The 24,706-nt window shown below is 34.6% G+C and overlaps 1 protein-coding gene across 8 annotated transcripts; it reads right to left on the reverse strand.

The window, feature by feature from the left end:
• Positions 1-1,018: 1,018 nt before the first annotated feature.
• LOC128164794 (transmembrane channel-like protein 7) lies at positions 1,019-22,802 on the reverse strand. 8 transcript variants are annotated; one of them, XM_052828784.1, is made up of 19 exons: positions 22,562-22,802; positions 15,550-15,853; positions 11,949-12,018; positions 10,319-10,400; positions 8,488-8,747; positions 8,044-8,192; positions 7,796-7,940; positions 7,511-7,672; positions 6,656-6,831; positions 6,300-6,420; positions 5,751-5,848; positions 5,549-5,656; positions 5,289-5,364; positions 4,950-5,080; positions 4,528-4,683; positions 4,324-4,402; positions 4,012-4,194; positions 3,240-3,269; positions 1,019-2,419 (listed from the first exon to the last, which is right to left on the reverse strand). In XM_052828784.1, the coding sequence occupies exons 2-19, from the start codon at positions 15,750-15,752 to the stop codon at positions 2,231-2,233; spliced, it is 2,418 nt and encodes an 805-aa protein (XP_052684744.1). In that variant the 5' UTR covers positions 15,753-15,853; positions 22,562-22,802; the 3' UTR covers positions 1,019-2,230. The 8 variants fall into 8 exon arrangements, with proteins under 8 accessions (XP_052684744.1, XP_052684742.1, XP_052684741.1 ...); XM_052828782.1 differs by lacking the exon at positions 22,562-22,802 and adding an exon at positions 18,861-19,154; XM_052828786.1 differs by lacking the exons at positions 15,550-15,853; positions 22,562-22,802 and adding exons at positions 3,577-3,597; positions 12,664-13,474 and having other exon boundaries at positions 2,333-2,419.
• Positions 22,803-24,706: the final 1,904 nt, after the last annotated feature.

Consider the following 24,706-nt stretch of genomic DNA (forward strand, 5'->3'; position numbering starts at 1 on the left):
TATCCTCGAACATTCTCCTTAAATTTCTGCTTTGCTTAAAAACTTTTATGATCAGAGTATAAAGAAGGATATGAATATTTTTTAATAGATAGATAAAATTTGAAATTTAGCACTTGAAAATTTAATGTAGTAGATAAACCTTATAAAAAAAAGATATAAAACTTCGCAATTTAATTAAGAGTACGTTCATACATGTACCTGTTAAATAAAGAATCAACGTGTCTCCGTTAAATTTGAATAATAAATCTAATTTATGTGTACCTATGAAAATTTGTCAAATATTGCAAGTTGATATTCTTACCTTATATACTACTAGTATTATTCTAATGTTTTGCAAGTTTGAGTGAATCAATTAATCGAATTAAAGAAAATTGAAAAATGCATGTGGATTATTATCCACAGGTGCAACCCGTACTGTGACGTCAACAGATGTTAACGATGAAATAAACAAAGAACAATATTGAAAAGCTGTCAATGTGACAGCAGAACGGAATTTTCTTTTATATAAAATGTATCCATAATCCATGTCAACCCTGAATTGATAAACACTACCTACCGTATCCAGTGAAATGGAGTACCCTATATGCAATATTTTGCCCAAAAAAAATTACAAAATCCTAGCAATATGCACACCTCTGATAAATGTACAATTGATCTGCAAAAGAACAACTTCCTATCTTGAAAATTGTAGGAGGAGTTATCCATACAATGAGGGTACCCTGTATGCAATATTTTGCCAAAAAAATGACTAAGTTCAAAAGCTGGTATTTTTTTCATAAATTATTAGAAATCACAATCCTAGCAATATGCATACCTCTGATATATGTACAAATGTTCAATTAATCTGCAAAAGAACAACTTCCTATCTTGAAAATTGTAGGAGGAGTTATCCGTACAGTGAGGGTACCCTTTTGGCAGCCGCCCGCCCGCCTGCCCGCCATTTTCTCCATTTCAATAACCGGATTTTTTTCCGTTGGAAACCCGGTTAAAAATACTAGCACCCACACGAACGATGAAAAAAAGTTATGAAATTTTATTGAAACATAAAGTTCATCCGCTTTTGGGAGAATATAAACAATGTACATGAATGTAATTGAAAATAGTCATTCTTCGGCATTCTCCAACCGACAAAATTATCAACATATATTTATATTCACAGAAAAATAGTAACTGTTATTGCATACTTTCATAAAAACAATTTCATAAATTTGCAAACCCATACATTTCAAAACGTCATGTTCAATTTTCCTCTTTTTTATACTAACAAAACACATGAACACGTTTTTAATTTTAGCAAAAATTAAATATGAATAAAAATGATAAAAAAAATAACAGCAGCAATAAATCACAGACATGCAAATTGATACAATCTGAGACCAGCTCAAGACTCACAATAAAAAAGATTTTCTCAATGGAGCCCGTCAAGGGTCTCGCGCCATTTATATACATATACATAAGGTCATCAAAGTGTTTGATATATGTACTGCATTTATAGGCAAGAACAAAAGTATTAGTGACATATGTGTAATAAATTAACAGATCAGTAAAATATTCCATCAATATGTAAAATATATATATATATATATATATATATATATATATATATATATATATATATATATATATATATATATATATATATATATATATATATATATATATATATATATATATCATGCGCGGATCTAGAATTTTTTTCCAAGAAGGGAGGTTTGAGGGATATCCATCTCTTCTAGGAGGAATGGGAGTCCAAGACCGTTTTTTCTATAATTTTTCTTTGTAATTTAAGAGTAGATCCGAGCATGCATATTTAACAAATTTAACAAAGATAATTAACAGCGAGATATGCATGCCAATTATACATTTAGGTGTATAAATTGAAGATACAATTGCATATCAATATTATGCAGTCTGTATTCAAATGTACACTGTTAAAAAATACGCAAACGGACGGGTATTGTATAAACATACATCAACAAGAAAATAAATAATGCTGATGATTTGTATAAATATGCATTGAAATTTTAAGATATCACAATATAGTATTTGGCGCAAAAAAAAAAATAAAAAAAAAAAGAAATTATAAAACACCATGTCATTAATAATAAACAATATACCTATTATCATAGCAATGTAAAAAAAAAAAAAATTACTATATAAAGCCATCAGAGACAAATGATTTCTGGATTACAGAGACACAAAGAAACCAAGGACCCAAACTACATTTGTATCAGAAGTCAAATGCTACATTCGTTGCGGTGACGGTTGATGTCGTTCTATTTGTGTTTTCGTCCCCGGGTACTTGGTCCCAGTCAACTGGAGTTACTTCCCGTTTAAAGGCAGTTTCCGCAGTCTTCCTGGTCGAATCATCCGGGTCGTTGTAAGGAACGACTTCCGGGACATCGTCCACTGGGGTTAACTAGTAATATGATATATCACAAGTTTAAAAATTGAAATTTCAAATAACATGTTTTAACAATTGTTCACTTTTAAATGACTCAACAAAAAAAAAATTTGATGTCTATTTATTCTTGAAAATTATTATTACATTTAAAGCAATAATAAACGAACTTTATCTTATATTTATTGAGCTGGGTTTTTATTTTCAATCTTGCAGTTTGATGTTAAATTACATGTGCATTAAAAATATTTATTTCTGCGATGAAAATATTAGATAGGGTTTGTCGTTTTAATTTTGAGAATTATTCTATGCAAATCGGCTGTCATACTACAACGTTAGCACTAGCATAAGTTTTTAGGCAATAATATATTCTTATTTACCGAATTCTACCAGCAATATCTAATATTGTATTTTATTCATGATTAAGTACAAGTAGTTTAATTACATTCTCGCCCCCTGTTTTTTTTTTTATCCTAAAAGTGAATACAATTTCTATTGACGGGGTCTTATTTCACGTAATTTGGAAACATGGATTGTAGCGATTTACTTTAAGGGTTATTACAGAAACAAGTGCACTGTACCCGTTTTTGTCCGTGGTCAATTGACAAGGTATATTACCCGCATATTAGTTAACTGACTGCATGTGTAAATGAGTAAATAACACGTGAAAGATTCAAGCCACTGTTGCTCGATTAGTAATTGGTGATCGGTGAAAAATAAACATTAAAAAGATTCAGACCACAGTGATGCAAAGTGACGTATGGAAAAGACCGGATCTCAAAGGTGTTGGTTTTTTGTTTTTTTTAAATTTGCATATATTAAATTCAGAATACCGAACCTCGACAACCCGTATCTTCTTTTCTATTTCCTTTTAAAAAATGTAATATAGTAGAAATAAACTTGTGTGAATACTGTAAAACTACATGTAAAAATATATTAGCATATCACATAGCACCCACAACCATGCAGATCTAACCATCAAACATAAGCTTTCTTAATAAAAATTAGCCCAAATTTGCCACAACGAGTGAAACACATTTGCGCACGCAATTTACATTCGCACTTCCGGTCGACTGCGTTAAAAACGATGAATACATCTGTGCGCAAATGTGTATAAAAGCACCATTTACAACATAAATGCAAGCAGGTGAGAGTGCAGTTGTTGGAATTGTTACCTAAGCCCACAATTCTTCAATCTGACGAAACGCAAATTTCAGTTAGTATTTCACAAACCGAAACAAAGCGTTAAATATTCGAGACTGGACAAACGTTTTATGACAATTTCTTCTCCATAAAATTACATGTAACGTTTTTGTTAGCTTGCATTTATTTATCGTATAAAACTCTATTAAATTCAAACATAATCATACTATCTTGTTTACCATCATTTCTAAATCATTTCTGAAAATAATTGAACACTTGTAGTTTTTGATAGCACTCCCCAATCAAAACATTTAAAACAAAACCAATGTTTTGATACATAGTTTTGAACTGCGAATGACATTATAACAATGCTTAATAAAGATAGAATAATCTCAAAAAAGTGTTGAGACTGAAATGAACAAAAATCTATAGTTTCATCTCCATGACACATTAAAGGGGAAACTTACATCATTATCCTTGGAGACGTTCCCGTTCTGGTGAACCTCATTCACCGTTTTCACGGCGGAGGGAGGCGGGCCGTTCCGAGGGCCGTTGCTAGGGGGCCGTTTATTATCCTTCTTTTTGGCCCCTGGTTTCTCTCCCGTCAGTTCATAGATACGGTTTAGCAAAAACTGCTTGTCTTTCCCTTCCTAGAATGATATTATTAAAACGGGGGATTTTATCGATATCTGAATTATTAGTATCTTTTCCTTTGAAATATTTAATTATAACGTTTTAATGAGTTTCCTCTGAATTATAAATCATAAAAATACTCTTACCATTATCATTTGCTCTTTTAGCATCACAATCATTTTCGCGCGTGCGCCTGATTTTGACGACGTATAGTAAATAATCAACCTGTAAAAAAGCATTCAATGATTCTGTACATACGCAGTATTTTGCATTTTTCCCATTTCAATTTTCAACAAAGAGAGAGGGAGAGAGACACAGACAGTTAGATGTCAATATAAACTTATACGTACGAAAGAAGCACGAGGAGAATGATGATAAAGGACCCGGATGTGAAGATTCCTATAATGGTTTGTAGCCAACTCGGGAAGTTAGAAATGGTGGCGTCTACACAGACAGTCATGTAGGAGTAGATCCTGAATGGGCCACACCCATATGAGGGAGTCAGTCTGAAAAAACCAGGTTCTCTCTCCTTGTCATCATTTCAAACTAGTAGATAATTATGCTTTATGATATCCTATCATTTAATCAATAGAGCACGAGAGGAGAGTAATCGAATTCATTGTGTGTGTATGTTACAAATCTAGATTTTTATAAACATTTTTGAATTCTTTGAATTACAAAACTTTTAATTAAATGTAACATGTATATATATTATATTCACAATGCAACATGATTAAAATCGATAATGATGACGATGATGATGATGACTTACTTGACCATAGTGTAGCCGACTGGTAGACAACACAAGAAGAAGGCAATCATTAGCACTATCATGAAGAAGTTGTTGGACTTGGACGCTTTGTATGGAATCTCGGGAGGGTTGGTGTTATACATAGCCGACAGCTGAAAACGAACATTTTTTAAAATTGTCAAATCTAGTCTAAGTGCATATCGCATGTCTTTTCACAAAAAGAAGAAAATACACGTGCTGATCAAAAGGATTTCTAACCAGCTCTTATCTCGAATAATCAGTACAAGTTAAAGCGTTTACACATTAGTAAAAAACTTTGACATTGTTTAGAAGAATGGTTTCCTTTCGTGTAATACTTACATATTTCAGGTAAAACAATACGAACATAGATATCGTTGCCAGTGCAGGGATGAGGGGCGCATAGAAAAATCCCAACCTGCAACACACACATACATTATACACTTGGTACATTGGCAAGATAAGTTTATTGGTACATCTTTGCCGTTGCCAATTGTGCAGTTGGGCATATGTACAAAACACAAAAAATGTCGGTATATTGACAAAACAACTACATGTATCAGGTGAAAAATGCGATATGAGAGAGAGAGAGAGAGACTTACCAGCAAAGAGTCTGTGTATACACAATATCCAAGACGTTTTTAGGAATGTCAAACTCAGCGGGTCCAACTTTTTTGCATATCGCCGCGTCACATTTTGTTGTCAGTATTCTGCAATACGGATCGAGAGTTCATATAACAGAATTTAAGAGATCTCTAATCGCAGCAGCTTTTAAAGATTGTTATACTGTAAGAGTTTACTTACTTTCTCGGTAATTCGTATCCAAGTGTGACGCCTACTTTGACCAGGAAATCCAGAACAATCAATTTGAAGAAGTTCTGACCAACGTACGTCTCCCAACACTAAAAGTAGAACGTACACTGTAAGATGGTCTTAAATTGTATACTGTAACCAGGTAAAAATTCGCCCCGTTTTATTTTTGCTCCTTTCACCCTTGTTGTCAGCGTGAGATTTTAGACTACGCAAATTCCAATGTTTCCAATTATTTTTCGTCAAACACAACTATGTCTGGGCGAATTAACGACGGGGCGAAAAGGGTGAAAATAACACAAGGCGAAAATAACCATGTGTACAGTACTTCTTTATGTTTTCAACGTTTTCTGCTATAAATGCTTTATAATAAAACAGCCATTAGCAGCATGTATGAACGCTTTGTAAAATATTCAAACTAATTATTCAATTTAAAGTATTTTTCAAGGCATGTATTAAGTACTAGTCTCACTGGCAGGACCGTGGTTGGAAGACGAATGAGACACGTATAAACAATAAATAGTTATAAGATTAACCACTTACCCTCAATGAATCGCAGGCATTTTGTCCCACGTTACACGTAGTGTCTTTGTCGGTACACGAGACGATGCGATAAATGGTGGCTATCAGCACAGCTAAGGAGGCCAGCCTCAGAAACACTGTCCTGTAATGTGTACAAAAGTTGTCTATTTTGATACAGTATACTAGTATCCTACACACTGCATTGAGAAGGGTTTTTTTTGTCTGTTTGGTAAAATGCACTATTTGATTTAAAAACATTCATATGTTTATTTTTGTCTAATGCTTTGAAATATGTAAGATGTATTCTAATGAAACATTATTAAATAGCTGCATTTTGTAAATAAACACTCAATAAGTGCAAGCATTTTACACCTTACCTTATAAGTGTGATTTTTATCGTAAATTCGGGTGTGTAATTTTCCGCCTTGACCACAATTCCAAAAATCAGTGGTACGAGTCCGTTGAGCGCCGTGATTGTCAAAGAGGGCAAGAACTCAACCAGAAGCACAACGATGGCGTCGTTATCGGTCTTATAATTGGGATCCGCCAAAAACTGAAATGGAAGTCAAGAATCAATGAGCGCCATGCTCTATTAGCCACTATATAAATAGTGCCTGTTTGGGAGGATAACAGTTGAAATTGACATCCCGAGAAAACCATTGTCAACCGACGCAAAGCGGAGGTTGACAATGGTTTCCAAGGGGTGTCAGTTTCAACTGTTAACCTCCCAAACAGGCAGTTTTTATTTTATTATACTGAATGTCTTAATTTTAGAGAAATTTTTACTGCTTTTGTATAGAAATGACGTGAATTCTACGGCGAACCGTACGCGCATTATTTACGCGCATATATCAATTCGTTGTGTTACCCGTTGCCAAGTGTGTTGCTAATGTTGAGGGTAATAGAACGGATTATCAACTGCGTCTAAACCAATCAGATTTCAGTATTTAACATGAAAGTATAATAAAATATAATGTACGGTGATACTGTATTTAATGTATTGAAATTTGGATGTCTACTGGTATTCTTATTCTTCTCTCGCAGAGAGTGTATTTATATTAAATACATTGCTAAATGCGAATATTTGTATGTTAATACATCGCTTAATGCCAATATTTGTACGTAAATAAGTACTTGAAAATACGCTAATCTTTGGAAAATCAATTCCGACAAATATCATTCCCGCTAAACAGAACACGTTTACAGTACTACAGAAAACATTTCGAACTCACGCTGGTGACCCAGTCGGTGACCCAGTAGATGAGGTAACCGGATCCTCCCAGAATGCAAATCACCATGAAGTTGATAAAGAACCTGATCGTGTACAGCTTGCATTTATCGTTACTCGACATATTCTTCCTCGCCTCATGATGGCGCTGTTCCGCCAACTCCCCCTGTAACATAAGCCAATCTTACAGTATTACTATCTTTCAAGATACAATTGGTCAAGACAAGAAGAAATATCACGTTTACTTTGTTGTATGATTTTTTAAATACATGTAGGTAAGCACACTGACCGCGAGGTCTTTGTACAGACTCCTGTGTTTGAGTAGAGCTGTCCCTTCCTCACTGAGAGCGAAGTCCCAGCCCCCAAACACTCGGTTACAATACTGGTGTTTCTCGTTCTGGTCCTCCAAATTCTCACGGAAACTCTGCATCGTGCTGCGGAACACAACAGAATAAGTATTCATATGTACCACTATGTTCAACGAATGTTGGATGTACAACTACAAGCAAAGTAGGGAATGTAAAGGCATGTACTTACTATCTTGCCATGGTGATTAAACTGAAGAGAAGGATGACCAGTGACGTCAGAAGGTATGCCAGGGGCAAGCTGTAGTGCCCTGCAACAAAGGAGTTTAGATCTTGACTGTCGTAGAAACCGTAAAACATGGCAGTCTTCTCCATCCATCCCTGTAATTAATATAACAAAGAATGATTTAAAATTCTTCTTACTTAAGACGCTATATTCCATTTTATTTGATTTTTTGTTTTTGTTTTTCAACATTAATTCTTCATCTGTTGCATACAATGCTAACTCAAATTTACTAGCTTGTAAGACACAGATAAAGGGGTTTTTTTCACTTCCACTCCTAAAGTCAGAGTAACAAAGAATAATTTAAAAGTTCGTATGACGTCATATCTTATCTATTGTCATTAAATTTTTCACAACCAGTATTTTCTACAGATAGTAGCCTCGGTCACTTACTGAGCCTTGTAGAAAGTCCTGCATCAGCGTCTTGGCATCAGAGCTGACGTTTACTTGGTACAGGGGTGAGCAGGTTTGTTCGGAGGCGACGCTCATCCCGGAAACACCGGACCCCGTGACCACGTACGTGTAACCGTTGTTTGAAAACGCAACGTACGGAATGGTGACAAAGAGCAGCATCAGAATGAAGATGACCAGGTTCAGGAAAAACAGCCAGCGGAGGAATACAAAATAGGACACTACGCCGGTACCCTGGTGACCTGTAATGTACAGTAAACGACCTTGAGTATATACTACGGGGTCAGGGGTTAAGGGAGGTTTATGACCTTATAAACGTTAATACGAGAATAACCGATGTTATTGCTTTTAAGATTTGCATTACATGTACCATAAATTTACTTTGAAATAAAAATGTACATGGAGATGTTTCTGATATATACGTGCAAGATATTTTAGGTGCATTATATTTTTCTTAAAAATTCAGAGTAATTGTATTTTATCATATATATATCGCAACATGTACATGTGATCAATTAGGTGTGATTTTATTTAACATCCATTTCATATTACTATTCCGTGTAGCCTAAACGAATTCGACATATCAAGGTCATATCGTACAAAATTTATGTCTCCTTGTCTGTCTCTTTAAATCTACAGCTTACAAATAATTGTCTGTCATAAAAATTTTGACTCGGTACATTGCACAAAGTTGAAGGTCTTTTTAAATTTATAAACATCATGCTTTTACAACTAAATTGTTTGCGCACATGTACTTTGTGTATTAGCAATTATTATTTCGTGTTTCTTTACGAAACAACCAAAACTATCATTTTAGAACCCCATTGGAGTTAAAACTAACATAATTACATGATAATTCAATTCATCTTTATATCTCTAATAGTACATGAAGCTACAGTAAACGAATCTCAGAATCAGACAGGGGCATTAATAAGATTTATTCTTAAACCCAAAGGTGCGACATGCAAAGAAAATGCAACCATTTAGACAGAGCGTTAATCATTCTGGGTTTTAATTCTGACGACGTCGTATGTTCTACCCCCCTGCATGGTCAGGGCTGGGGTAAATGTTTACACGTTGCCTGGAGAGGAAGCAGATTCGTCACGAATCCCTGTGTCAACAGCCATACTGTTTAAAGGTCCAACTCAGTAATTACGGCCTGACGTATCGTATTGCGATTATTTTTTTAAGACCATTGAACACTTTTTTAAATCTGATTGAAGAAAAAGCACGACTCGGACATTTCGTAATACGATGGTTTGCCTCGTTTATATGGTATCATATTTCCGGTATATACGTCATAATGGTGTGGGGTTTTTTAATGGACGTTTCCTGGTCATATCACGGACACTTAGAACACGTGCATTCTGTACATGTTTAGAACTACAAAGATTGTGTAGATATATAGGTATATTTGACAATTAAAACAACGATCGGGTGCTTTTATAGGACAATTACACATATTTGAGGCTTTTTTATGTCATCTTTAAGACAAATATAGCAATGAACGTGATTATTTCAAACGGGAGAACGGTGAGGAAACTCTAAAGAGGCAATGCCAACAAACAGAATGATATATGGACTCCATGTTTACACAAAACTTGTATAATATGAAGAATGTTTGCATAACATCATCAAAACGAATTGTGGTTCTATTTATGAAAGTAAAATTTCCCATATAAATGATATAACTTTAAAGGAGTTTTGTCTAGGGGTTAAGTAAACAGACGTACACAGATAAACATCGTAATGTTTTGAAATAAATGGAAACAAAATGCGGAAAAATGGCACTGTTTATGGTTCTGAATTTTACCTTCCACATTCTTCAGCCAGGACCCCCACGGCTCCAGTTTGTAGCTCATTTCCTTTTTCCATATCTTGAATTTTCTCCAGTTCTATAAAGAGAAAGATTGATGGCGTGAATATACGTAACATATGAACTCTGTTTCTCCTTCAAAATCCCAAAAGTTCATTTCATTGATAAAATTTGGGAAAGATCAAATCAGAGTTTTAACTTGTTTAACATTTACTTTTATGTAATTTTGATTTAGGCTATATGTACACAGTCTCTCTGTGTGAATTTCATTAATACACAAATATGTTTAAGTATGTTGACTAATGAAACAAAAAACCTTGAATACATTTACATACATTTTATAGCCATATTTATTACGTTCAGTATATATAAACTTAACAAGTTACAAATAGAAGTAATATTACCAGGGCACATAATGTAAAATATCAATATAGACAATACAATGAATTAAAGTGACCTACATAATATACAACATATATATAATGATTGATTAATATTTATATTGTTTGCTTAAAAATACACGTTGATGTTTCAGCAATGCTAACAAAGTAGACCAATTGTGCGAATTAAATTTGATAAATACATGTAAAGACACATAAAATTGATTCGCATGTAATTCGTCATCCATATCATTATATGTGATTAAAAAAAATAAACTCAGCACACATCGGAATTAGATAGTGCTGTGATGCCAACTAAAAGCATGACCAACGAACTTCTTGTGTGTACCGATTTAAAGTTAGTAATTATGCACTTTCACCGATGAAGCTGGTCATAGCATATTCAAAGTCATTTTCTCTTCAGATTTTTTGTTTGACTTCAAAACAAGTTGATTAGTGAATATTTCCAATTGTAAACCCTTTGATATGCCTCTGGCCTTTCGTTTTCCTATTTATGGGCATGATATATTTGAAACGTCCTGAATAAATTGTATCGAAGAATAAATTAATGCTCGAAATACAACAATAGTTCAATTTACACTGCAGAATTCAAAGTTACATGTAATGTATGTGGATGCCTGGTGTTAATCGAGTGATAAACTTCACACAAAGAAATGGTGGCGGATCTAGGGGAGTATAGCTAGGCAAGACCCAAAGACTCTCTACAGAACGGGTTGAGAAATTAATATCCGTTATAATCTGTATCATCTGTAGATGGTTTGGGGTACTCAAAGAACACTCATCCCTAGATCCGGCATATGAATTCACTTTCAATCGATAAAATCTGTAAATTATACCTACAGTTTTAAATACAACCTCCATCTAAGGTAAGAGATGAAGTTAACATATTTTTATGTGCATGTACATGCAGGTATTGATATATTGGTCATCATATGACATATACTTGCCCGGATAGTAAAATTTTTGGATTTGCGTTTTGCTTCAACGACTCGAAACGAAAACTGGGACTGAAAACATTGCTTGGATGTTAGACATTTTAAAAATTCCCTTCTATCTGCTAAATATTTCATTAAAAAACGGTGTCAATTTTTAACGATATCATTGATATCGTTTTCCTCCTCATTATTTCACTGAAAGGTAAATCTAAACATGAACGCTCGGTACATGGAGGACAATATCAGTTTACCTATCTTAACAAATACATAAATCGATTCCACTTCACGCACCTGTCGGTTAGTGTTTGAGCCTCCACAGCAGCCACTCGATTGCTTTATCTCCTTCTGTAATAGTTTAGCCCTAAAAAAAGAAAAGTAAATGTTTATCAATATGCAAATTCACCCCAAAATACTAAATTTTTTTTTGGTAATTTCAATGTGACGTCATGAAAACGACACCGTGTTTTTCAGATATTCATTGAAATATTGCCGGGTTTCTATTCAGGTTGTATTATTAACTGTTCATTAAATAAGAGCTATATTGATTTTTATTTTGTCTTTTCATGTGATTGACCAATTCAATTCAACAATCTCAACACCCCATAGAACCTTCACCCGCGCCCAAATACAACAATAGCATCCCTGCAGGCAAAGTGAGTGAATGTCAAGAATTAAATTAGAGATTAATAATTAATGAAGAAGTCCTCGGAGATGGGTAATTAAATCTGTAAACCGGCTACTTTCTCGTAATGCCAATAACATCAGTGCTGATATGGATAATCAATTGAGAGAGAGAGAGAGAGAGAGAGAGAGAGAGAGAGAGAGAGAGAGAGCATTCATATCATACAATGTAATATTTATGTGAAATGATTATAAACATATATTATGCATATAAGTCGGTGCTTATAGCATACAGTATGGTTCATATGAATTATGAAATCATTTTAGCATGCACGGTATACAATCGTAAGCACGGTTATACGAGACACCCCAATCCTGGTCAGACCTTCTCTCGTGTAGAAACGGCGTCCAGTGACCGGGGCCCTTCTTCTGCTCTATTCGTGTACGTAAATCATCCTCGTCGTCATCATCGTCGTCGTCATCTACGATGACGTCAGGCTCATTACTCTCCCCCTCCAGCAGTTGCTGGTGACGTCGTAATTTTCGCGCACTCCTTCTGGACCGGCGACGTCTGAGGACCGAGTCGTTGACATTGTCAATGATGGGGTTCTTCTTTGTTGGGATGTTCTCCCCACTGACTACAGAATTCAAAGCGTCATCGTAGTAGTCATCAAATTTCTCTACTTCCTCCCCGTAGGAATAATAAGGGGGTGGGTTTTCCCCAAAAGGAGACACACGGTTGCGGTTCATTGGATAAAGATATCCTAATCTGATGCAGGTAAAGATGCCTATCTCCCACTGCTTAACTCATTACATCACAAACATTAACAAGAAATCCGTATATAATCCCGAATTAACATCTAGTATGGTAGATTCAATATATCCATCCTTCAGACAAAATGATACACAAAACTGTGTTTCAAAGAGGGTGTCTGCACAGGTAATTTGACGAGTCACGTGATCCCGTGTGAATGGCGTCTAATTACCAAAACACAATGCCCTACTTTGTAACTGTTTCATGTATCAGGAAAGATTGTCCATTTAATTAGACAACAAAGAACACTTAGGATATGTAAAGACATGTCTGAAATAGCCGTGAAGTTCGTCAAAACTGATTGACACCTACCCAAGCCGTTCGTTCAAATGCGTTGCCATGACATGCGATTTATAACCTAATTATTGTGCTGTTTTCGCCGGATTTAGATCGATGTAGAGGAAGTTACATGTAGCAGAAGTGCTTTGAATGCCAGAAGAAGGTCTTTAAGGCGATTTTTTTATTTACAACGCACCAGAAATTACCAGAGCCACAGAACAGTGTGCAATCAAATGATAACGGTGACATTATGAACGAAATAATTATTACCGCATATATTTTCTGCAAATGTGACGATAAAAGTATCATTTTTCAATGTAAAAAAAAATAATAGGCAGAACAAGTCGTTTAACAATAATAAAATAAAAACAACTACAACAACAAAAACAAAGAAACTAAAAGATATGATACTTTATGTTTTTGAATAGCTGCAGATCTGTAGCTCTCTGGTTGAAAAAATTCGGATAGACAAACCAGAGAGCTACAGTTCCAAGCGTTGTAAAAACCTCCGATTTACGCCGCCGTTTTTGTGTCGCTCGCTTCGGGAATTATATCCGACTTTAAAAGCATTCAACCGCCTAAAAAATTGGATTTATTAATTAAACATATAGTTTACCCTAACTCTGCTAACTTTGTTTTCCTTTCAATGGTTCACAACGGCCATCCTTCGCCTTGGAATGTCATCGTTTTAAAAAACTCGCCTTATGACAACCATGTTTACCTAGTAGCGAGATCTCGGGTGCGTCGATTTACCCAAATGGACCCAAATTCAAGCGGAAAACTATTATAATAAAATCCTCATAATTTAGGGAAATTTGGAAAAATAAAAGCCGAAGGTCCATAACAATAATTAAAATTATTTTAAAAAGTTGTTTTATTTTTATATAATATATATATTTATATTATTTGAATACAATTACATACATTATATACTTTTACAAATCGAGATAAAATGCTCATCTTTATTTTTCAAAAACAATTTTTAAAGATATACTGAACAAATTTTAATTATTGTTTTGGACCTTCGGCTTTTATTTTTCCAAATTTCCCTAAATTATGAGGATTTTATTATAATTGTTTTCCGCTTGAATCGCCATTTGGGTTGCCATTTGGGTCTTTATTTTTCTTAATAACGGCTAACAACCCCATGAAATGACTAAAACAAGTAATAATATTAGTACTAAGGATTTTATAATAATTGTTTTCCACTTTAATCGCCATTTGGGTCCATTTGGGTTCATTTGGGTCAATTTGGGTAAATTGACGCACCCGAGATCTCGCTACTAGGTAAACATGGTTGTCATAAGGCGAGTTTTTTAAAACGATGACATTCCAAGGCGAAGGATGGCCGTTGTGAACCATTGAAAGGAAAACAAAGTTAGCAGAGTTAGGGTAAACTATATGTTTAATTAATAAATCCAATTTTTTAGGCGGTTGAATGCTTTTAAAGTCGGATATAATTCCCGAAGCGAGCGACACAAAAACGGCGGCGTAAATCGGAGGTTTTTACAACGCTTGGAACTGTAGCTCTCTGGTTTGTCTATCCGAATTTTTTCAACCAGAGAGCTACAGATCTGCAGCTAGTTTTTGAATTAATAATATTGAACAAAATAGTTTTGTTTTTTTTTGTTAAAGTACTTAAGTTAGATGTAGGTAATGGGTATATAGTGATATTTATACCTTACCTGATGCACCACTTGCCATTTTATCAATTGCTGGTCACACACATTACACGATGTATTATGTTTCTGATTTAGTTGTGAATAATATTATTTGATTGGTTTGAACAAACAACGGATAGCCCAGGCAGAGTTCCGTCCTTCATCTATATACATGTTATTATGTAGGGGAGATCCTGTGACCGTGTACTCGGTATACAACAACAATGTACTATATTTACTACATGTAGATGGCAGGTCTTCCAGTTACTTAACGGTAGAGCTGTTTAGAGCATATCGACATTATAGCATACGATCTTCGTTGGATGCACGGTCAGCCTTGACATTCTAGGAACAGAAATTAATGTCAAGGCTGGCAGTCCAACAAAATTAACCTTGTATTTTATTGCTCTCTCTCTCTCTCTCTCTCTCTCTCTCTCTCTCTCTCTCTCTCTCTGTTAGGAATGGGTAGACCTCCTACATGTGTAGCGCCGTTACAAGTAATCTCCTAGGTTTATACCTGAATCTCCGCTTTGCCGCCAGTGGACACGGCAGCTGTTTAATTGCGTTCATGACTCTGTGAACATCCTCCTCGTCCTCGAGGTTGGACACGTCGATACCTTGTTCCTCCAGCTCCTCCATTTCCGGGTCTTTTTTCGAGGGGTGGATCTTGTTGTTGCGCGCGATGGCGCGTTTTTTGGCGGTGGTGGATCGTCGCGACATCTGCCTGTCTATCGGCTGTTTGCTGGGGAGAAGGGCGATGAAGGCGTTGACCTTGCTTGTAGCCGCACCCTTTCTGCGGTTAGGGTGAGTGTTGACCTCTTCTACAAAATAAAAGACACCAAAACCCTGAATTACGATGCATATAATATCCTCAGACATTGAAAATATTTTATGTTAATCAATTTTCAATATTATAACATAACCATGATATTCAGTGCATATTACTAACATCAGACATAATTTTATACTTATTCAAATTATATGTTCATCATATAGGTTTTCGATGATGCAATGTGCGTTATATCATTTCAAATAGTTGATATCCATCTTTTTAATAGACTGAATAAACTTTCAATTTACTTCTTAATTGATATAAAAATAACACATAAAACAAATACGATTTGAATAAACATTTAATCAAATAACTGTTTAATTAAACTTTTTATAATGTAGTACTCTGCGAAGAATGGCCACCTGCTCGTGGCAGAGACATGCACAGATGTGGTTCATAGGTCTGTGACCACATATAAAATATCGGTAAACACGTACACGATGAAACTTTAATTATATAAACTACATATAAAATTTATAAAATTGTGAGTTTGGGTTGCAAAATAATAAAACGTATCAAAACTTTGAGAAAATCGTTACAAAAACACCTGGTGATTGTTTTCATAATGCTATAGATCTAAAACGGTGCCAATATGACAAGATAAAACAGTGGTATTCAGGGTGTAAGATCCTACTTTAAGCTGCAAGATTTATTTTTCGGAACAAACACAAAGATATTGACACGATTTTCAAAACATTAGCTTGCCCTGCACGAAAACCGGATTGTGAGGTTATGGAATTCCGGTTGGGTTTATCGGACAGACTACAATTGATTTGCAAAAGTTAAAAGTCTGTTCATCAATCTAAGTTTTAACATAAATTCGATCTATGTTTGATGAATTCGATTTGACATTGATTGTATTAAGCATTAGTTAGAATTAAGAAATAAAGTACGAGTTATATTTCAAACAACATTTCGAGACCGAGGAGGTTATCCTGCAACATTCACGAAAACAAGAACTTTATTTCTATTCTACTAACAGCCCAGTATTTCTACAGTTCGTTTCTCCTATAGAGAGACGATCTAGGTCATTTTGAAGGCTGTTCCGTGTAACCCCAACGGTTTTGTTAGTAATGTTTACATGTGTATCGATCAAAGGAATCGCATGCAGACGACAGAATTTATCTTTGGATTTTTAATTCTCTTCACTTCTTTGTAAAATATCTGTGAGTTATATTCCTTATATTTTAAAGGCAATTTTATACGATTATTACTACTGCACGTTATATATTTTATGTAAAATCACGCAGTGAGAATGTGCTGGGGAGGTCCTAGGAACAGCCGCATTGATCTCTTAAAATTATCATTAGAGGCAATACACATCGTTTTGACTGGAACTAACACGTGAAACTGACATGGTTTTAAAACATTTTAAAGTTTGAAGTTGTACTTTCATGATCAGTGCGAGACAAATAGGAATTTCTGATCTGATAATTTACTGATGACGTTCGTGGTATATTGGAGAATAATGTCCGCGGCATCTCTTTGATCTTGGCAATAACTGTAGTAGAATGATAGTTACATCCAAAGACTTGGGGTACAATCTAAGGTTTAAAAATCATAGCTTAGCAATTTTTGAGATATTCATGCAATAATATTTTACTTTGTAAAGAAAAAGAGTAAAATATATCAAGGTTTTAAAGACTAGTCTGAACTTAAAATTGATCTTGAACATAATTCTACATCATGCAGAGATGTATCCATAACATTACATTCAAGTGCATGATGAAATTATATAAGTCTTCGGTTATCATTTTTTATTTATGACATGCTGCATTCAAGTGAATTTGATTAGTACCGTACCATACTCACTAGCCAATTGTCTGGCTTGCAAAGATGGGTTAGCATATCACATACAATTGTTGTCGAATCAGACACAGCCATTATTAATACACGTGAAATAATTAAACATCATAGTCTGGTAACCTAGTTACATTTCTCTATACAATGTCTTGTACAAGAATGCCAGCTTTTGTCACGATTACAAATAATGCAGCAGCAAATAAGCCTATCACTTTTTGTAAAAGAAGTTCAGTGGTTACATCATGGCTATAGGGAAAACAACGGAGTTTTTGAAGGTGATAAGCCCAATCCCTTTCTTCCCTTAAAATTTCCAAAGTTTGGAAAAGAAAACGGATATCCGATTGATAAAAATCCCGTGTAGCTAAGAAAGGCTATATGACTTTATTTTTTACATTGATTTATTTTCTTTTGGAAAGTATACAACTAAATGAGTTAAGGTGGAATGGGACATCTTAAAATATATCAGTACATCATATTTAAAACATTATCTGTACAATATTAATTATGAAAATAAAATGCAGTTTCACAATTTTGTTGATGGAAAAAAAGAATTTAAAAACCCAAAGGGTTTCGAACGCATGACATGCGGAGGAATTATTGGGACTACAAGTACCTATTTCGGTACGCTGTTAATCATCATTATTGAACGAAAAAATTATATAAATTTATTTGATTTGATTTTCAACGTTTATTTCGAACGAGACTCTGTCACACGATATGTGACTAATACCCCCTTACAGCCCTATCTATTTTCTTCCTTTGAAGAAATAAAAAGTACACGTTTGTCTGTGGGACTGTTGGTCAGTCTACCACAGATTCTGTCCGCCTGTCTGTTTGTTTTCACAATATATAACAGTCAAATTATAACACATTAGTGTCGCAATAAGCGTATGACTATAGGAATAATCGTCTGTGGTGATTTATTTAAGATCATATACAAATCACGGCTATCTTGTGGATACTGTGTTATCATTGCTTAAGAGATGGTGATATTTCTTTACTTTTAGTCAAAGTCAACAAACGTAATCTGACAGACAAGATCAGTTGGTTAAGAAATGAATTATAACGCAGTATTATGGACTCCTCTATAAAGTCTTGTCCCGATTCCTATTTTATAGGTTACATGTTTTAAATAGTACATCCCCATCCCCAAAACTAAGGCTTAATTTTCATTCATAGAAATCGTTTCTTACCTAAAAACAAATGGAGTATATACTCCATTTGGGAATTTGTTAACACCATTTTTATTCCTCCTGTGTAAGTCTCCCCCACAGAAACTGTTCACTGGTTACTCCACAATAAAAGTATCAAACGGACGTTTAGACAAAGATGGGGGAACTGAGGTAAGTTGGTCACTCCAGGTAAAAAAAAACAAAGGATGAGTGGTGCAGCAGTGTAACTTGTCGAAAATGGCGATGTCTTCGTTTTAAATTTGAACCGCCTCAAGTATATTGATAATAGCCACAGGTGAACATTTATTGATCTCATCTGAGGGGCCTTGTTTCCTAAGGTAAACCTTTCCCCCGATAATGAAATAAGAAAACAAAGTAATGAATTGATCCCCAAATCCTGCTATCACTCTGCGAGTTTGCCGGAAGATCAATTGAACATGGGGTATCCTTACAGAGGGACTTGGTCCATTTTTTAGGGAATAAGAAGAAAAGGGGGAGGAGTAAGAGGGAAAAAGGAAATTTTTTATCTACGATAAGACGCAGAAGACAGGGTGCTTATGATAGCCTCCAATGGAGCAGGACCCTATTTATTATGTATACATGAAAATCTTGCAGACAAGGCGAATGTTCGCGCTGATATCAGTCACCTAGCACAACCACCGTTTTATATACCACTGTCAACCCTTTTCTTATCGCTATTGTAAATAGACTATTTACTGTCACGAATTCTGGTCTTTTGCAGCAAAACTATATGCAAACCACACACCAATATCAGTAAAAAATGTGCAGACTATCAGTTGTGCAGTATGTGTATTTTTATTGCTTATAAATGTTATGCATTATTTACGTGCACGGATCTGTAAAAGTTTTCCTGGGGGAAGGGGACCTATTTCCTGTACCTTTACTTTGTGAATAGGTTTGTTTTTTCATGGGTGACTCACGAAGTCCGACCCCCCCCCCCTCTTTATATTTGCGCAAAATGTAGTGTGCAACAGGCTGAAACACTGCTTGTCAGTGGTGCAATGTTGGGCATTGAATACTCTTCCTTCAAAATTACACACACTTGGCAAACATTTGTTTTACGCATGAATTACGTTAAGGCTGCTTTGATCCTCAGTTGGTGAATATATTGATTGGTTTTTGTTATTTACTATATTAGTCCCAATTTCCCCAGACGCTTTCACATTTCTAGCTAACTTATAATTATTTTGCAGTGCATTTAACAAATAAACATCTTGCCTCCAAAAATGACCGCAAAAACAAAGTCAAATAAAAAAATTCAGATTTAAAAAATCGGACCTCATGGAATCTAGCACATACAAAGACGTAAAATCAATTACACTAGAAGTGCACCTGTACCAAATCCGTATTAAAGATTTGACCATGCGCATGTTTATGAAAATTCGATTAGCATTGCCAAGTTAAGATAAAGTACTCTATATTTCTTTTATAAACGGTATCAATGCTTAAAGAGTAAAACAAATTCAATAAAAAAATTAATATCGACCGTTATAATTATGACCGCTGATCGGGAGATTGAGGTCATAACCAGCGAACATTTGTTCCTGTCCCATGCTTTACGCCGAAAGGTATACGTAGATCAATAGGATGTGCATGGACTAATGCATACCGTGTAAAATTCTCCGGCAGCATTAATTTTCTTCTCATTATAAGCAATGAAAATACCACTTTCGATATGTCTTGCAGTTATTAACAGGTTTTTTTATAATCTTTTTTTAAATAAAACTAAATCTGCGTTAATTGCTTGTTTTATTCTGCAGTTTAAACATAATATAAGGAATTCAAAGAAAAAATGATTTATTATTTTACTTTGCATTTGCATAAACGTTGAATTCTTCACTGACGTCATACAAGTATAAGAATTGAGAATGAGCTATCACCACTCACTAATATTAACCGAATAAACTTTACACAGTGATTCAAAACACAGTGAGATGTGTATATAACAAATCGCAATTATTTTGATAACCAAAGAAAGGGCAAAGTAGCTTTGCACTAGTAAAGAAGGGTTCGGAACGATAGAGCAAATACTTCAAGAAGGGACTTCAACAGGATCAACTACACATTTAGATCAAACTTCGTATTTACAGAAGAACACCTATAGATATAATCTTCATAATTTTATCAAGTTTTAAAGTTATTTAATTCACAAGCAAGCTAATAAGTTTCATATTCCTTTACAAACGGTGTAAAATAAAATCGATACGGTAAATATATTTTCGATTTTGATTCAGCTCTTTTCTATCCATTTAAATATCTTCTGCTACAAGGATGATGGTAGCTGGGTTCATGAGAAATGCTCGATCAATGTACGCAGAATTCAATACCGAGCGATGAAGACTGAATGACCACTTCCATGATATAGGTTATTATTGTTTGTTTCGCCCCTTGACTTCTGATGATAATTAATTAATCTCAAAGTCGCAATGATTTTAATTCACACCATTCAACACAATCAAAAAAGGCAATTTGTGCGAATGAAAAGTTTTAAAAACTAATATAATAAGCGTTTTCCTGTGTAACAAAGGATTTTCGCATCAGAAATTCTGACAACATAGATTAAATACTTAATGCAAAATTCATAGGTGAAAAAAAATTAACAACAAATCATTATTGTTATAAGTCTTTAAACGATTGAATTATTGATGTATGATTGATTGATTGATTTTTTCACCTTTAGCAATATCACGACTGTTGGACATTTAGGAGCATTCAAGGCTTTGATCTCTTTGACGACCGGCTTCATGTTCGTCTGGCAATTGTACAGGTTAAAATGTAAAATTCACACTGTATCTCTGGGGGTTAAACACACAGAAAGAAGACCCAATCTTAGGAAAAAGGAGAATTGCGGTGGGGAGGGGAGGTAGTTTTGACCCTTTGTGAGATCTGCACAAATGGAAATGAGTATAAACGGGTAATTTTTCCATCACAAGAAGGGTGTAATAAGAATATGATTACAATGATTCTTACGTATTTCAAAACCTTAGAATATAAATGTCGTTTATCGGAAAACCGGGTCATTTTTTCACATTCTTTTGGGAATTCAGAATGGTTCGAATGAGTGTACTCTGTTTGACTGAATGTTTAAATATAATCAACAAAGTGTAAAAAAGCAAGGAATCATTGTCAGGTGAAAACTACGAGTTAAGTATTATATATCAGTAAGCAAAAAACCTAGACAAATATATGTATACACATAAAAACCAAGACAAATACATGCATACACATAAAATTCATGATTATTATCGAATGTAAACATGAGTAATTGTTGTGCATTACAGCACATGATATTCCCAAATATGACGACCATCGTAATTGAATTCGGCTGTTCTTTTCTTTAAGAACTGTATAACGTGACGTAATATGCTTACGTATAAACATTCGAGAAAATACCCTTTTATATTAAGCCAATGATTTCCAATGGAATTAGGATTATCTTACTTAAGATTTCGTAATTTCACTCATTTTTTCTTTGCAAATCAAACAGCGCAAATAATAGAATCCCTTTAATGGTGATCTGCAACATAATGAAACGACCGACGCTACGCTAAATTAGAACCAATCTTGTTCTATTGATAAACCACATATCAATGAAAATTTTTACTTTTTTTTAATGTTAAAATTGTGTATGGGGAAAATCTTCTTTATACGGTCATACAAAAATTCAGTTTTTGTCAATCTTATTTTGTCCCAATACTTACAGTTAACACAAAGAAACCAATTTACATCTCTGCTACCACTGATGCTGAATCCGAATTTGGTTTCTGACCAATTTCCGTGGACCGTTTCTACCAAATGAGCAATCCTTCGTCACGATTTTGTACCATTCCCAAGTAAATTAAAAATCGCATACCCAGGGACGACGAGGAGAGTTCTTTTTAAAGATCTCAGAACGGTTTTGAATGTCAATATTTTTCTCTCTCTAACAATTCCGAATAATCCTGCTCAAATCACTGAAGACTTGCAATGCATGAGTGAGCATAACAGCTTTCAAGCGACCACACGTTATAATTATTAAAAGTCCGTCCATTTAAACTCTCTTTTATTACGTCCAGCTAAATCTTTACAGAATATTGGATTACATGGAATAGTGTTTCGAGTTGTTTTTAAGACTAGATATACCACAATCGATCTCATCAATAATGTACACATTTTACAACTGTATCTAACCCTCTACCCGTTTTGATATCAACAATGAATATACATAAATTACGACAGTTGCTCATAAGCCGCCAATTTGATCGACTAAGATAGAATTATAATCGATACGGATTAAATGGATACTAAATCTGCCGAAGATGACTAGCACTGATATAACAGAAAACTGCAATTTGGAAATCAAATGCATGTTCACATGTATGTTTGTGCTTTGCATTTGTATTTCAAAGATATTACTAATATGCAGGGAGATATCAAATTCTCTAACATATAAATTGTAGTTCAAGACAAGGTCGAAATTGTGACATGAAACTTTTATGTAAATTCGACCCCAATTAAAAAAAAAATTGTATATCAAATGAATCTATTTAAAAATATTAAAAAAAAACCACTTCATTTGACCAGACCTTTATTTATCCCCACCCTTCCCCCTCTCATTGAAGTCTGTCTACGTCCTAATTAATTGGCCATGAAGAGCTTTGCATTAAGAAACCTGGCCCATCACGTTTTAATAGCACAGTTTTTATTGAAAGAACAACTGCGGAAAAACCTTAAATTGATGTTTAGGCCCAAGGATCATGTAGCATTTTTAGAGTTAAAAGTCAAATTTTGTACCCTGTGATTGAATACATCGAAAAAAATATGAATTGCTATTAAAATAAGTCTCTATATACTGTAAACAGGGAAATATTCGCCCCCATATTATTTTCGCCCCGTTGTCATCGAGCGAATTTAAAACTGGGCGAATTCCGATGCCTTAAATTATTTTTCTCAATCTCAACGAATGCTTCATGTTTTACCAGGCTAATGCTAGCAGCCACTAACAGCAGCCACTAAGCCCGTAGAAGCTAGCAGCCAATAAGGAAATTCATCAAAGTACTGAGAGTACTCGAACAGAAAATTATGTTTTAATTAATTATCGACATATTTTAATTATTATCAAAATGATTAATGCTCAATAATTTGTACGAGCATTGACGACTTCCGAAGCAGTAAAGCTTGCCTGGATAAGAGTTAAAAATGCGTCTTTGTTGGATAGAAATGAAATACGTCTATACGGGTCATAACTTATGAAAATAATTTTATCCTAAGTGTAGTCTTATCGATACAAATAGAAAAAACTATATGCATCGTATAAAGTGATATGCAAACGTATTATGATATAAAAGCCATGATAAATTAAAGTAAATTAAAAGGCATAAAACGATACAAATACAATAAAAACCCCAAGGCAATCCAGTGTAGCAAGATATTTTGTTTACATGTGCGTGTTTAAAAATTTATACTCTGGCCTTTTCACTCCCCCAGAAACAACATCAATCGAAAATTAAAAAGACATCGTATTATTACGAATATGAGACAATAGAACACCCAGCATTGTGATTTTATTCTCATCAAAAAATTATCATAGGTCGCAGTCAAAAACAGAGAAAATCATCAGGTGAAATTGGGATTATTTTGTCTCAGCCATGTTTTGACGTGAACCTTCGAAGAATACAACAATGGTTATGAAAAGGGTCGGTTTAGCTCACCCGAACTGTGTCATATTTTAGCATTTCACAATGTTATAAATTGTGAAAGGCGGGCCATTATCTCTTTTATCTTTAAAGTGTGCATCAAACGGATACCAGGGCAGTGTAGGTGACCTATGGGGCTATTATTTCCCAGTCACAGATTTGGGCTGTAGG

This window comes from Crassostrea angulata, chromosome 10 (assembly GCF_025612915.1).
Source record: "Crassostrea angulata isolate pt1a10 chromosome 10, ASM2561291v2, whole genome shotgun sequence".
Lineage (NCBI taxonomy): Eukaryota > Metazoa > Mollusca > Bivalvia > Ostreida > Ostreidae > Magallana > Magallana angulata.